The sequence below is a fragment of the Daphnia pulex genome, chromosome 7 (assembly GCF_021134715.1).
Source record: "Daphnia pulex isolate KAP4 chromosome 7, ASM2113471v1".
NCBI classification, from domain to species: Eukaryota; Metazoa; Arthropoda; class Branchiopoda; order Diplostraca; family Daphniidae; genus Daphnia; species Daphnia pulex.
The window spans coordinates 7,435,336-7,451,039 of NC_060023.1; the positions used below are offsets into that span (position 1 = coordinate 7,435,336).

Here is a 15,704-nt window from a genome sequence, read left to right on the forward strand (position 1 = left end):
TGGCTGATTTCCCAGGCATAAAAGTAGGAGACCAAGTTGATCTCTATTCTTCCTTTTGGACAATATTTGGGTGGCGTTGATTATAAATCGTTACGTATTAGTCACGGAGTATGTTTATTCATTCGTGAGCTAGGCGGTTGACTGCCACTGTTTTCTCTCTCCTAAAAATCTCATTTGTCGGAACGACTGCGCAGATCAGGCTTGTTTTGTTTTGTACTTTACAACTTTTTCTGTGGGTAGAAAACCATCACATTCGAAAATATTTGAATTTTATATTAAAAAATAGTCCAAGACAATTTTTTGACTGAAAAGAACCTGCCGCCACACCGGCACCTCCTCATTTTTTTCTGCAATGACAAAAAAGAAATAGCGGTGGCCCTTTTACTTTTTTTGTCGGGGGTGTCCATTCAAGTTGATTACCTTCGTTTATCTTTCGAGTATATACGCTTATGTAGCCTCCGGCGTGAGCGCAATAAGTGCATCGTACCCATTGCATAGTGCGCGGCCGCTTGTACAACAAGTTTCATTTGGGGCCGTCGACATTTCTCTTTCGCCATTCAACTACTTTTTCAAGATCACCTCATGTTAATGGCCGGCCACCTACTTCCATCAACCATTGATTGAACTATTTTTGTTTGTTTTTTCTTTTGTTTCAATTGGGCCAAAACTCTTGACATCAAGAAAATGTCGTGGCAGTTTTGCTGCATCGCAGATTGCTGTCATTATACACAGGGACTCTGTCATTTTTGGTCGCTGTTGTTCTCTTTACCCATTGACGAGATGTTGTCGAGCTCTACTGACCCACATTTTTTGGAATCGACGAAAAATCCCCGTGAATTTTTGGACAGTTTTTGAATTCAATTCATTTGAGAACAAATTCGATTTCACGTTGATTTCTCAATTTTTCCGTTTGGCAAATTTCTGCCAAGATGAATAATTCGTGTTCATCAAGATCTGCTGTTGCCGTGATGGATAATCTTTAGCCCGGAGTGTGTGTGTGTGTTTCTATGGATGAGATATATCTAAATAACGGCGGAGAAATTAGTCACGTCAAGTCGGACGACCTTTAGAGAGATTCGACAAAACGTTTCGCGGCGGCGGAGCTATTTTACATAAGATTTGCATGTCTGTGGCGAGTTGTATCAGCACGCTGGATGGAATAATAAAGAAGCAAATCACATGTGATGCTGCCCATTTGAAACGCTGCAGATGAGCTTGTACGGCCTTTTGGCCTCTGGCCAATAATATCGAAAGTTCTTCTTGGATTTTATTATTTTGCAACTGAACTACATTTTTCGAATTATTATTTTTATTTCAAAAAATATTAAAAAAAAACGAAATTATTCCCCCCCCCCCCGTTTGTCTGTAATTTATTTCACGTCAGCAGTGCCGTTTGGAATTCCATTATGGCGACATTACAACACACACCTTTTAGATAGTTTGGAAGGAAAAAAAATGTTAACATCTGTCTCCCAACCCTTATATAGTCAAACTATATTCACGTAAGATAACACACCATAGCTACTCTCTCTCTTTCTCTCACTCACGCACAATGGACGACGGCCTTCCAGCTGCCGGAGCAAAGTCACGACCTAATTATAAACATGGGAAAAACAGCAGAGTTCTTATTATCCTGAAATAAAAATATGAATCACATGTTGCACCTTCTTAGAATAAATTTCAATCCAAAATTTGTTTTTTAAAATTTTAGTCAATTCGAAATATTTCAGAAATTGAGAATTTTTAAAAAATAAAATAAAAAATCCTGCACGAAAAAAAAATGGGAATTTTTTTTAAAAATATTTTGGGCTCATTTGCATACATCATGTGATTCAACCGGCGTGTCAGCCCCAAATGGGCGCCATGCAACAGCAGCAGCATGCACGGCTGGAGAGTCCCGTGTCTAGTTTGACCTCCGTGATGAATGGGTCCCACCGTGATAACCCATCCACAAAATAAAGAAAAAGGGTGAAAGTTGATGCCTTACATAATAAGGCAAACATAATTTGTCGAGCGGGGGTGTGTGGAGATCCAATAGGTGTATAAATTATATCCATTTATGTTGCTCAAGTGCGTGTCTTGAATTGTCAACGCCGATGATGAGGGAAAAAAAGGTGTAGAAACGAGCGTGATGATTGCATATCGTTATTACTTATTAGGTATTCCGAAATTCGAATATAAACGAACCTTGGTGAGGCGCTGCTGTTCTGATTTGTATTTGTTGAAATCGTCTGCTTGTTTTTAACTTGTTATAGTTGTGTAAGTGACAACAGTGTTATTAATGGAAGTCGGTTATAATCACTTATTATTTACCGGCCAAGGCAACAGGTTAGGGTAGGAAAATAAAGTTTGTTTTTATTGTTGAAAACCGGATTAAGAAACAGTACCATGTGCTATTTATCTCCTCAATAGCATTTCCTCTTGTACTCAACGTGTCGAGATTTAAATCATGAATCCTCTATCTTAAGCCTGTGTTGATCTCATCCTTCACATGATAACACTTCTTATTTCTCTTGTTAAAATCTCTTCTACTTTAGATGAACAAGACCTTGAAAAGCTGTTTAAGCAAATGTGTGTTAAAGTCTTAAGTGAATGAACGAGATCACCAACTCTCTCAGCTATCTCCCTCCCTTTGGTAGGGAAGTGTAGTCGATGCTTCTTTCCGTACATGCAGCCGTCACACGGTTTTGCTTTGTTATCTTGTCCAGGGTCAAGATTGGTATCCTTGACGGCCTTTCACTTGATTTTTTTGGCTACATCTCTGCAATTGCATGTGCTAGTTGTTGATGGAGAAGGTGTACGGACGCTGTTGAAGTTGCTGTAGCTGCAAAGTCTTCACGTTGTTTACAGCTTTCTGCCAGTACACTCAACTGAAAGAGAGAGTCGCCAACCCTCTCTCCTACCATGTACGGTGATGTCGGTCGCTACGGAATAATGGTAACTTTTGGCAAAAAAGATACTTTAGATCCCATCTAGCGGTAGAAAAATGATTTACTTTGAGGGATGAAATTAGAAAATTTTAAGGCCAAGGCTGTTCAGACTTCATATTTCAGAAGACTGAAAGCTGGCAGCTGACTCATCAGGACGTTGCAGACTTTCAGCCATGCTTTCAGCGAATTAGTCGTGCTTTTTTTCGTCTGAGACTCTGAGTCTCTGTACTACCTGATATTTTAATCTTCTGATAGCGTAATTTTACTTTATTTTTCATCACATTGCAACTGATCTGTGATCTAGTGTTTGCAAATTCATCCCTTTGTATTTTATTGACAAGGGATAACGCGTAAAATTATAGCCATAGGTGTATCAAGTTTTTACACGTACAAAGTGAGATGACTGCAGTGAGAACAGTTTTGTTTTAATTTAAAAAGAGAGTCCGAAACAATTGTTTTCAATTATAAAAGATGGACACATAAATATTAAGGTTTAACTTAAACCTTAATATGACTCGGTCTCTGAGTCGATTATCCGGCGGGATCTTCATGGGATCGGGACAGGCAGCTCGGTCGTCGCTGCTACGGTTGTTTGCTCAGCCGCTGGAGTTGGGGTCTGAGTCGAGGCCTGAGTGTGGATTGGGTTTTCCTTAAGCAGCTCTTCTTCAGCGCCGTCCGTATCAGTGAACAGCCCCTTCAATTCGTCTTATAAGTTTACAGGCTCGGTTATGGGAGTCTTCCCCTTGCCTGGCTCAGTATCTTTAGTCGATCTGAGGCTATTACGTCTCGCCGTCGGTTTTGCCGCCGCTTCAACCAACTCCTTTGAGGGAGGGTTGATGGCTGACTTTCGCCGGGACTTCGGGAGTTTCACCAGCGTTACACCGGGATTCCCCTCGTCAAACCTTTGAAGAATCAACTTCAACTCTTTGTCGGGCATGCTTTTGACGGTGGGCGCGTCTTTTGCCGCGGGCTTCGGCCTGGCTATCGCTTTGCTCTTCGATGGATTGGGTGATATTGGACTCAGCAGTGCCGGAGTTTTCAGAGACTCGACGTTCACCTCTTTCGAAGCTGCCGCCTTACTCTTACTAACCGCCGTACGCTTAGGAGCCGCTTTTGGAGTTCGAGCCTGGCTTGTCGAGGCCGTTGGCGTCGGTGTCTCTGTCTGGCTCGTCAAAGCCAATGGCATAGGCTGATCTACTGGGCTCGAGTGCTTTGCAAGCACTGCCAGTATCTCTGAGGTTACCGGATTACTCGACGTACCCGGTATCGCAAATTTCCCTTCAGCGATTGCCGTCTGCAACTGGTGGAGGAAGTCTCCTGGCAGAATAGGGTCTCCGATTGGCGTTACATACGGACCCGTGTCCTGGGCTGCCGTGTTATCCTGAACAACAGGAGGTTCAATCCTACGACGCTTTGAGAGTTCGTACGCCTCGTGTTTGTCCTTAGCTTCTTTTTCTACCAGGCGTATCTTAACCTCTTCCACCGCGTCCCGCTTCCTCTTTTTTGCTGCGCGAACCTCTGCTCGTAGAGAGTTCAGCGCCTCCCTGTCCCGCCGGATAAGAGCTTCGTCCTCGTCGAACTTGGCCCTCTGTTCCAGGGTTAACAGCGCCAAGGCTTCTTTCTCAAGCCTTTCAGCCTTTAATATTTCCCACTTAGCTTTGGGCTTCGCTCTTAAGTAGGCCTTGGGTGGGGGAGAACCCGTGAGATCGAAGAACTCTATGGGAAGCAACGTTCCAGTAAGAGCCAACCCTGACGTTTCCCGTCCGTGATGTTTCGCTTTTTATCGTCGTAAACTAACTGTTCCGCGAACGCTCGGGTGTTGGAGATCGATTCATTTAGATCCCGTGGCGGATCTTTGACGAATAGGTTCTTTGGAACGGCTTCGTTACAGTGGTTCGACACTGCAAAAATAAACAGGAAAGAGATTAGTTTTTCGTAACTAAAGGTCCGTATTTAACCGGTTCTAATGGACCGTGGCGCGGCTTTCTACTTTGGTTAAATAACCGGTTCGAAGGACCAAAATTAGTTTAAAAATCCAATTCCAATTCCTTTATCTTTTCATTTAGTACATTGTAGAATTTTTTTCCCACTGGAATGCGTCGATCATGCTGGCTTGGGACATTTTCCAAAGGATTATTTTCTCTATTAATCCCAAGTCCTTTAAAATATAGAATATAATAAATTTTTTGTCACATGTTATTTTTATATTCAAATTATTATTTATGTTGTAGAATAAAATACTTACAGCAAATGTATCATTTAAACTTCGCGTCATTTCATATTCATGAAATCGAATAGTGCCAGACAGTTCAAAAATTTTCCCCGAACATCCAAATGGTGTATAGAAATTAACAGCATTAATTTGCTTCAGAATATCAGTTATCTCGTCAGACTTTTCTTCGTGCTTTGCCCACAACTCGTTTGCTGTTAAGGGCTATGATTTTTTGGCATTTCGTTAGTCCCATTTTTTGGGTTGTACAAAATCATCATCATCAGAACTTTGAAAATTTGCACCGTCTACATTAAATGATTAATTAAGAAATTAATTGAATAAATATCTTTCTCGGTTCTTATGCTTACGAGACATTTTTCTTTGAAGACACACAAGAACAAGGTCAAGCCCGACACTATTCAATTCAGCGGCCGCAGAGTTTGTCCTGTAAAATGGTCGCGTGTCGGGCACACTTTATAATTTGTACGCTGTAATAACAGTCAACCATCAGAACATTAATAAAACAAACCATTTTGAAAACACTTTAATGAAGAATTCCACGAACAAAACTCCTGTATTGCACTTATAGTCTGCTAATGCTTTTGACATGGTTTTTCCCTCCAAAAAATGAAAGAAAATGCCAGGTTGCGACAATTCGGACCAGATTAAAAACTATAACTTTTTAAAAAACTAATTGTCATAGAATAATTGTATTTATTATTTGTAGTTATAGACGAACAATGTATATTTAAATAACTCCTTACCAATTTGATTACCATAATCATTCTGGAAACCAAGTTAAATACGATGCAGACAAATTATTGGAAAGGTGTAATAAGTTCACGCTACGAGTGCATATTGTAGGCGTTCCTGATCCCGCCAAGAGCGTGCGTCAATTTTTCCGGTTTTGTTCTGTTTCATCAGCTCGTGCAGTTTATCGCGTATTTTTTCGTGAAGTTTTTCGACAACTCCTGGTTGAACCGTTTTGAAAGTTACGATCGTCCAAAAGAACTATTACAGACGTCCAACGTGGTGAAATTCAAGTGATAACCGTAAATTTCTGAAATGGAAGGGTTAGTGAGTAACATTCGCAATGATGTGAAGATTGAGATTTCCAAGAAGACAAAGTTTACATACACCCAAATGGTAGATGCTTCATTTCAGAAAACTGATTGTGAAAATGTTTCAGAATTGCTGATGTCGTTCGACAAACACAGTAAGTGATTTTATTGTTGTACTTCACGCTTACATTATTCTCGAGTTCACATTTGGGCACGAACTACTTTTTGATTCCATTTGGGTAGTTTGGTTCACTAGTTAAAGCGATATGATTTAAGTCGACTTGTGGGGGGAGAGAAAGAAAGAATTACGAAGCAAAAGAAATCAAAGATTGAACGTGAACTGCCACAACCAATTTAAAAAAACCTTTTTTTTTCTTTTTTCTTTTTATTTATTTGCCTTTTTGTTTCCTACATTTCAAAAAAGTTATGCCTTCACTCCTTCCGTATTGGTGGATACTAAAAATATCTGAAAAACCCGTCATATTTTTATTTTTACTTTTCGTCGCGGATATATTTTCTTTCCTATTTTTCTCGTTGATTATTTTGATAGCCATTTTTGTTTTGGGGTCTGATAAAAAGGGAGACACACAAAATGAAGGGAATTAAAGTTTTATTTGAAATTTGAAAATGATTTATGTAATACCGGGTTTTTGTCTTCCCATTTACACATCTTTTCTGCTGGTCGTTTTCGTCGGGAAGAAATGATAAGGAAAAGACTGTGAAACCGATTGAGTCTTTCTCAGTTCCTTGTTTGGACACTTGACGTACGTGTTAAGAATTATTGGAATTGAACGTTTCCCTAATGGTGGGGGCTCATTTTTTGTTTGTTTGTTATTTTCTTTTTTGAAATATTTTTGTGTTTGTGGAGTCCTGGATGGCCGATGCAGGAGAGCAAAGAGACCGAGCGAGTCAAATAGAAGAGAAAAGGAATGATATTATACCAGCGATCGGTGCCAAGGTTGCGTGTGACTTGTGCCTTTGGGTCGTCGTCACGCTGCGATTCGCCCCTCCTGTCGTAGTAGCCGCCGACAGCAGTACATCGAAAAAGGGCAAAAGATGAGGGAAGAATTTGATTTTTCACCTCTTTGTCTTTCCTATCCTCATTTCGTATAACGACCGCCATTCCGTAAGATTTATTCTTCCAACAAACCGACGACTGATCTGAATCCATTGAACGCTCCCGATTTCTTCTTTCGGGAAACCTGTGTTCGGGAGCTTTAAATGATTTCCAGAGAGAGTCGAGGCGATGGTAAATGATGATGATGATGTCATCCGTCGTTAGAGAGCTGCTGGCGTGCAAAGGCATTTGTTTGCTTCGAGGAACTCGACTCGCTTTTGTGTTTCGTGCAGAATTTTTCTGTTTTTTGTTTTTTGTTTTGTTTTTTCTCCATCCGCCGAAATGTTTTAACGAATTTTCGTTTGACTAGGACAAGGTCGGCATTTTTGCCCATCGACACCTTTTATAGTTTGAAAGTCAAATGATTCACGCCGTAGGAGTTCACGCCGTCGATGTTTGCGTGTCAATTTCGCTCGAGAAAATCTCGTCTTGACGTCATCACTTGTTAGAGGACACACTCGAAGAGGGAGAGGTTTTCCAAGAAGAAACACACACGTGACCAATGCGAAAATGAACAGCTTGATGACCTAATCGCTTTTGATATATTTTTCTCATATCTTTTTTCGTTTATTGGCTTCAAACCAGGGGGGAGAAAAATCTTGTGCGGCGTATCAAATTGGTCGCCGTAAAAGGTCATATTTCTCTACTCGTTTGCTGTTGTTGTTGCTGTTGCTCTGGCGTGATGATAATGATCGACTGACAATGAAATAAGTCTCCCTTCTTTCTGGCCTATCGCCGTCATCATTCATGGGCGTTGGTCGCCACACCAAAAGGCTCCTTAAATATAAATTACAAACTCGCACACACACACACATAGGAAATTTCCTGTCTCCTATATATAAAGAGAATCTGTTTGGCTCTCCCCTGCTTTCTTCATTGTAGTCAATCATCTTCCGTCATCCCCTCCTCGTGAATGATGTCACTTTTTCCTTCGTCTCCTCCCTCACCTGTTGCATCGAAACTATACAACAGAGTCATAGAAACACACCGCTGACAATAGAGAATAAAGTCGAGGCAGCCGATCGAATATATCGGATCAGCTGCTAACTCTATTGTTCTCTTTTCTTATTCAAAAAAATTTACGGACTAAAAAGTTGGCGGTTGATTTGATTTTTAAATTTGAAAAAAGGAGGAAACAAAACCAAATTCATTAGCGGCGAGAGATTCAATTGCGAGTTTTCTTTATGTTACAATTTCGTGCATTTATTATTTCGCTTTCTCACTTTTCTTTTATGACGGTGTGACGGACCGAGGCTAATACCTCTAGACTCACACCGACGCATCGTAATTGAACGTCGGGAACTGCCGCATCACGCGCGCCCGTGCACTTTGATGGCGATCCGGTTTCCATGAGCTTCTATTCTCTCCCATTTTCTTTTCTTAAATTCGCCCGAATGAAAAGAGAGAAACAAAATTAGGAACCGCCCAAAATTACAGAGTGTGTGAAGTACTGCCATTTTGGTTTACTCTATCCACCAGGGTTAAATGCAACTAGTACAAACACGAGCAATCATTTGCGCTTATAGTACATATATTGTTTATCGTAATTAAAAACTGCAGTCAATCAAGGAAGATTTATTACAAATCCGCCACTTCCGTTTGGGTGACGGATGAAAAAGTTTACTACCCCTCTTCTTCTTCTTATGTATATCTACCACCTGCGACCACCTGTACCTGAGTCACACAAACAGCCCCCAACCAAATCTAAAAAAATTTTGTGTTTATATTAAAGTGACAGGTAAAAATGTGACGATCTCAGTGGCGCCTTTGAAGAGTAGTGGATTCGTTAATGCTAAATGAGGAGTTTTGCCACATGTCCAAATTCTACAAGAACCATCCGGTGCGAATTGTCAACACCTAGGACATCTAGGCGGAGCCAGGAACCTTGGCTTAAAGAGCTTCATTTGCCACAATTGTACACGCAAAAAAGATAACGGAACACCGCCAATCAAATCACTGTCAACTGTCTGGACACTCCAAAAACTGAAAAAAAATTAGATCTACTAGGCCAATATTTTTCGTGGTTCTAGTCTCCCGTTGTTCCTGTAACGAACACATTCCCAATTCTATGTTTACAAAACTAAAAGAAACAATCATCAAAAATGAAAGGTATAGAATTTGAATTTAATAACCTAACTTCACTGTCTTACTTTAACAAAATTTTCATTTTTAGGAAAATTATTGACTATCTGAAGGTGAAAACTAGTTTGGAATACGACATCCATGTAGTACAAGAAGTTGGGATATCCGGATCCATATTGGCAAGAATTTCAGATTGCCACGTGCATTTGCACAACGGTGAAATTCATAGCCATGTAACTGGATCGAACATAGCAAACATCTTTTTGTTTTAAAGCGCATACAAAAATTTGTTGTTTGGATATATGTCCAACTCACCTGGAGGAATGGCGAAATTTCAAATCATGTGAGTACCACATTTTAATTTAATCGATCCTAATCGTCTTTTTCTTCTTCTCCTCGTTAAGGATTTCCACATTTGTCCCTTTTATTTTTCTTCTTCTTCTTTTTTGGAACGTTTCAAGTTTTTATTTTTTGTTGTTCAAGAGGAGGGGAGATGGAATGGAGTGCATGAATCCGGCTTTATCAGTCCGTCTCGTGATTTCCCTCGACTTCATTAAATTTCTGGTCGAAAATGAGCAAAGTTGATTGGCCGTTCCCCCCTTCCTCCAGCTCCTATTTTCCATATATAGCTCAAGCATCAGGATGGGAGGAGGGGGGAAGCTTGTTATCGTCATCACGTCGCACACAAAGTCCCTCCTTCTTCTCATTCAGAGAAACTGCAAACCAGCAGGATCGATCCTGATTTTTCTTCTCTTTCTTTTCCTTAGATGGCTGCCAGGGGAAATGTTAAGGGTCTTTTCTCTTCTTCTTCTTCTTCTTCTTCTTCTTCTTCTTCTTCTTCTTCTTCATTCTCCTCTGGTGAAATTCGATTTGCGATTGGCTCCCAATGATTTCTCTACCTTGTTGGAAATGTCCAGTTAGTCCAGTCGGGTTGCCATGTAAACTAGTTGCAAGCACAGACTTCTCTCTCGTGTCTGTCAGATTGGCTACGCGTGAAATTGGACGTTGTTGTTGTTGTTGGAGCAGGAGCAGGAGCCTAGGCTGCCGCCACCACCACCGTTGCAATCGATATCCATCCATCCATCCATTTACCCTTCCTCTTCTAGTCTATAGAGTGAGAGAACGTGTTCTTCTCCCCTTTTTTTTCTTTCACGGGGGAATGGCCCGGAGAGAGAGAAAAGTTGGGAAGGATCAACAACTCGACGTTAGTCCATCCATCCATCCAGCGGCTCCCTGTGTGTTTGTGTGTTTGTGGGCGGATTTTCTTTTTCGATTTTGTTTTTTCTTCTTCTTCTTTCCGGGCGAGGGTTGTCGCGTGCATTAACCAAATCTAAAAAAAAAAACAGGGTGTCCCGAACCTGTTGGACTCACGGCCACCATTTTTTTAAGAGGGGAGGGAAATTTTAAAAAAAAGTTTCCAAAAAATTTGATTCGAAAAGTTCAAATTTTGGGGGGTTAGGTTTTTTCTTTGTTTTGCGGTGACTTTTGGTTATCTCATCCGTAACGTATCGGAATCGAGTCTCATCCGCCGGATGACTTCACCTTCTCCACTACTACTACTACTACTACTACCCCTTCCTCCCCCTTCCAATTCTCTATCCACTTTGGGACACTGAAACCGAAAACCTTTTCGACTTGTGTTTTTTTTCTGTTTTAATTTTTATTTCCTACGGTGGTTGGGGGGAGGGGAGTTGAGTGTGTAATTCAATATTGACGGTGTGTGTGTGGGGGGGGGGCGTAGGTGTAGCGCGGCCGAAATGGAGGGAGGAGGAACAAATAAGAGCCCAGCCCAAAGCCCAGTCCAGTCCCTCCAAACAACACCTTTTCCCATCTCTCTTTTCTCTCTTTTCTAAACAAACAAGACACACGGAATAACTGTTCATATCTCTTCTCTCCTCTTCTTTTAGAAAAGAAAAGAAAAAAGTTCACCTGCTGTTTGATGGCGTCGGGTCGTTTAAACTGATGCCATCATTTAGACATGACGACCGTAATCATTCTTAAAACTTCTATTCTGTTATTTTCCATTTTCATTTTTTTGGTTACGAGGAAATTCTCTGAATAATTTCAACGTCAATCAAATTACCAGGCGCAGGTATATCAACTTGAATTAAATTTTCAAAAAGTTTGAAAAAGTTTGAAATTCGTTTGTTGGCTCTTGGGTGGTCAGTCGGTCGTTTCCTCTGCGCGAAAAAAATGTGACGTCACTCTCGGGCGGATGTTTGCGGTCCGTTCGTTTCCCCTCCCCCCTCCCTCTTCCTTATTTTTCTTTTCTTTCCTACGGGATTTTGACGTGACATAAGAAACAAGGGGAAGAGAGGAATAGAGAGAGAAAGTGTCCGAATAAAATGCGTTGCATTAAAAAAGATAATTGCCTTTTCGCATGACTTTGTATGTAAATTGAAAAAAGGGGGAAAGAAACAAACAAGAAAATGTGCGCCGGTTCTAATTTTCTTCTTTTGAGTTTTTTGAGTTTTGTGAGTTTTATCCCGTCCCGTTGTTTTTAGAGGCAAACGTGTCACTGCATTTCAAATTTCAAAGGGGAAGGAAGAGGACGAAACGACTTATTTTTTTTAAGAAAAAGAAGAAGAATAGAAATGATGCAACAGTCGAAGGATGTTTTCTAGTAGTCGAGTCGATGGATCGATTGATAAGAGTCGAAAAAGTCAATAATCCAATGGGCCGCGCCACTATGTCTTGTTCCACGTCTATTCTATTTTCTCTTTTTGATTCTCTCTCTCTGTCTTGTGTGTAGTTGGATTGCGAACAAATAACAGTATTAGCCTTTACTCGTGTCTCTTCTCTCTCTCCTTCTTCCAAAAAATCCAAAATAAATGCATTATTTTATTTATTTATTATATCACTTCTTCATATATATTCATATATGTTAACTATTCTATGTCACTTTTTTTAATTTAGATTCACAATTTGAAACAACTACGCGAGGGAGGAATTGAACCGAGCCGTGTTATTTTCATGGCATCCGGTGTTGAAATAGTTTACAACACCAAATATGGAACAGGAGTCTCCCAAAATTTCACTTTGTGTACTGGTGAGGAATTGATCGAAATAGAAAAACAGTATAAATCGAAGAATTCCCCACCATTTCCGAAGTATACCAAACCAAAGGTTAACGGATACGTCTACGGAATGTGTGAAGGTAAGTTATTTCACAATTTAAAAAAAAATCTGACATAATTCAAATTTACCACTAGAAGCGACTGCACGCCTGGTCAGTCGTTTTGATTATCGTAAGAGTGAAGTCAACATGGCCCCTGGCCCTGCCCCTGGTGAGGAGATGGAAGAAGATGATGATGAAGTAGAGGAGATGGAAGAAGATGATGATGAGGGAGAGGAGATGGTAGAAGATTATGATGAGGGAGAGGAGATGGAAGAAGATTACGATGAGGGAGAGGATATCTAATTAAGATGGAGTAATGGGGATCACGGATGCGAAAAAGTGGCACTAAACAAACTTTTTCTTCGCTTCGAGACATGTGGTGCTCTCCTTTCCCTGATCAGCCGGTCTAAGTTCTCTGCTTCTGAAAAGAGATTTTTTTCTCGTGTTCAATTTTTTTCTAGCTCATGTTTATACGCATTAGTCGTTTACAAAGAAGTGTGGAATGGTCCAAAATGATATTTGAAACCCATCTCGTCTCACAGTGTTATCTCAGTTTTATGTCATTCCGTTCCATAAAATGTTTTAAGTTAAATATGTGCAATGTTAAATATTTATGTCCACAGGATCAGGAACAACAGCCGGTTCCAATAGGCTCAGTTCAACTTCATCTGGACCTTCATATTTTGGCTGAACGCCGAAACCGAAAGCCGAACTGATCGCGATTAGAACAAGGACAAATTGTAAGTTCCAAAATGTCTTCATTTTCCTTTATTAAGCGAACATTAACATTAGGCTAGACGATAATACGATATGTGTCGCAGTTTATTACTACCTACCTGATGTTGAGTGGGTACTTCAACGTCTCCCAGCCGACTGATCATATGAATTCGTAAGAACATTGAAGTAAAAAAAGATTGCCTTTGTATTTATATCTTGAAGATTATTAAGATTTATTTCGATCAAACAAAAGCTTTACGTTAGCTTTAATTGTTCTATCCCGCTCAAAGGCTTATTCAAAATCCTACCTGCCCGGATGTATTAGGTCCAATTTATGTCAGACTATTTTATTTTGCTGCGCATAAATGACTTCATCATGCAACAAGGATTAAGATAACCTATCGTGTTTAATAATCTCGCGCTTAAACTTGTGACGTTTGTAACGTGCTGCACGACATTTCAACCATTTTCGGGTCCCGATGTATGCATCCTAACATGGAGATAGCTGCCTAACGTAAATTTTACACCTTATCATTGATTTGGGATGGATTATCTGAAATAGTTTTTAATGTAATAAAACGCTACGGCACTATAAAAGTGAAACCTCTTTAACAATAATATTCAGCCGTCGAGTAACGGTGTCCTCTGATCTCTGGCAACTAAGATAAGAGTACAACTAGCTTTGGTTTCGCGATCGAGGCGAGCTTAACACAGATATTTTTAATATGAGCTAAAAATGAAGAAGTTTAGTTGAACTATAGAAACTTACGCATTTCTAAAAAGGCGTGATCGCAACCGAGTGTTCCATCAACATGGAACTTGTAAGTGAGACGTCCGTTGGGTGTAGCCAAATCAATCGCCAACGCTTGAAATACAATGCTTCCAACAGGCGCTTCTTATATTGACGAACACAAGAATGCATTAAACTGACTAGGAATTGTAATTCAATTTCATCTTACCTCAGCTATAAATGCTTTTTCGTCAAACGAAGGCTTCACAAAAGTTGGTACACCGGCATCGGGCGTAATATCGCTACGTAAACGTTAATGTCAATATCTAAAAACAAAGAAGAATCGCCCTGACGATTTCAAAAACATTAGACGATCCCATAATTAAGGCAATTGGAACCGAGATCTATACCTTATCTTGAGCTCTAACGGTCAACACATAAGGTTCAAAACGCCATTTTTCTGTCAGGGGTCCCTTAACAATGATACTTCCAGTGATGGGCATAACAGTCAGCAAACCTTCTATAACGCCATGACATTAGTTATTCGTTACTTTAAACCAGCTAAACTGTATTCAACAATTCCTCCTTCCTGTTCATCGGGATCTAAGGCTTCTACTTGGGAGACGCTCCAGTCGAGCGGAGCTTTCTCCGGGACGACGGCAGTGTAGGAAGGTTGGGTAAAAGCAGGAGCATTGTCGTTCACATCAATCAGTCCTACCATTACCTGCAATAGGCAAAAAACGTATTAGAGTTTAGTACGAGCCAAAAAGTAGTATGAAAGTTTACCAAAGCAGAGGAGTGCGTTGGCTCTTCACTGCCTTGCGGTTAATCCACAGCAATGACAGTAAAGGTGTAACTGGGTTGTTTCTCTCGATCAAGCGAAACGTTCGGAGTCACATGCACTGTTCCATTTGTTGGATCTGATTATCAAAATGTCAACTAAATTTATAAAATGTTTCAATCAAATAAAACAGACAATAAGTATTACCATCGATTACGAATATACTGTAGATCAGCTCCATCGCCCAAAACATAATGCAACAGTACAAGTACAAAAAAAAATACAAGGTCTGTCCAGATTTTCGAAAATCTTTGTCTGTAGTTGACACTTTGATATTTTTACCAAAACATCCGGATGGTGGATGGATTTAGATATTTTCACCTTATATTCCTTTAGTGAGAGCATAAAGATTTTTTAGAATTCTGAAGGCGACATAAATAATAATACCCTGATTATATTTCAAACCTCTTCAGTGAACTTCCTGGCTGTTGTCATTAGCTGTTGTCATTATCGATTAGAGACAACATACCTGACATTATCACAGCCCTAAACTAATCTAACCCTAAATTCAATAGCCCACACTAAAAATAACGTGTTCTATAACTTTGTATTATTTAAAATAGAAAATGAATTTCCATAAGAGTGCTGTGATAATTTCAGGCATGCTGTCCCTAATCGAGAAGGCAACTCAGCATCCTTTCGGCGTCTGCGACACTAATTTTTAAGAGGCGTAACGATTATGAAGAATTAGCCAACAAGGTAAACGCAACCACATCATTTATTACAGGACCCATTAATGACTCAGGTCTCAGTCGCGTGTCCCGAGAGCAGCTGTGACAAGAGAGAAAAGGCTTTATTTCTTTTCGAGTTTCGGCTCTAAATGATCTAGCAGTTTACAATTTGTCACTAGTCATCTTGAATACTTGACTCTTGAAGTCTTTATAAAAGGTTATTTG

At 40.1% G+C, this 15,704-nt stretch overlaps 1 protein-coding gene across 1 annotated transcript; it reads right to left on the reverse strand.

Moving 5' to 3' along the window:
- Positions 1 to 3,636: 3,636 nt before the first annotated feature.
- LOC124198389 (neurofilament medium polypeptide-like) lies at positions 3,637 to 4,765 on the reverse strand. The gene is made up of 2 exons (XM_046594221.1): positions 4,729 to 4,765; positions 3,637 to 4,679 (listed from the first exon to the last, which is right to left on the reverse strand). The coding sequence occupies exons 1-2, from the start codon at positions 4,763 to 4,765 to the stop codon at positions 3,637 to 3,639; spliced, it is 1,080 nt and encodes a 359-aa protein (XP_046450177.1).
- Between the last annotated feature and the right edge of the window lie 10,939 nt (positions 4,766 to 15,704).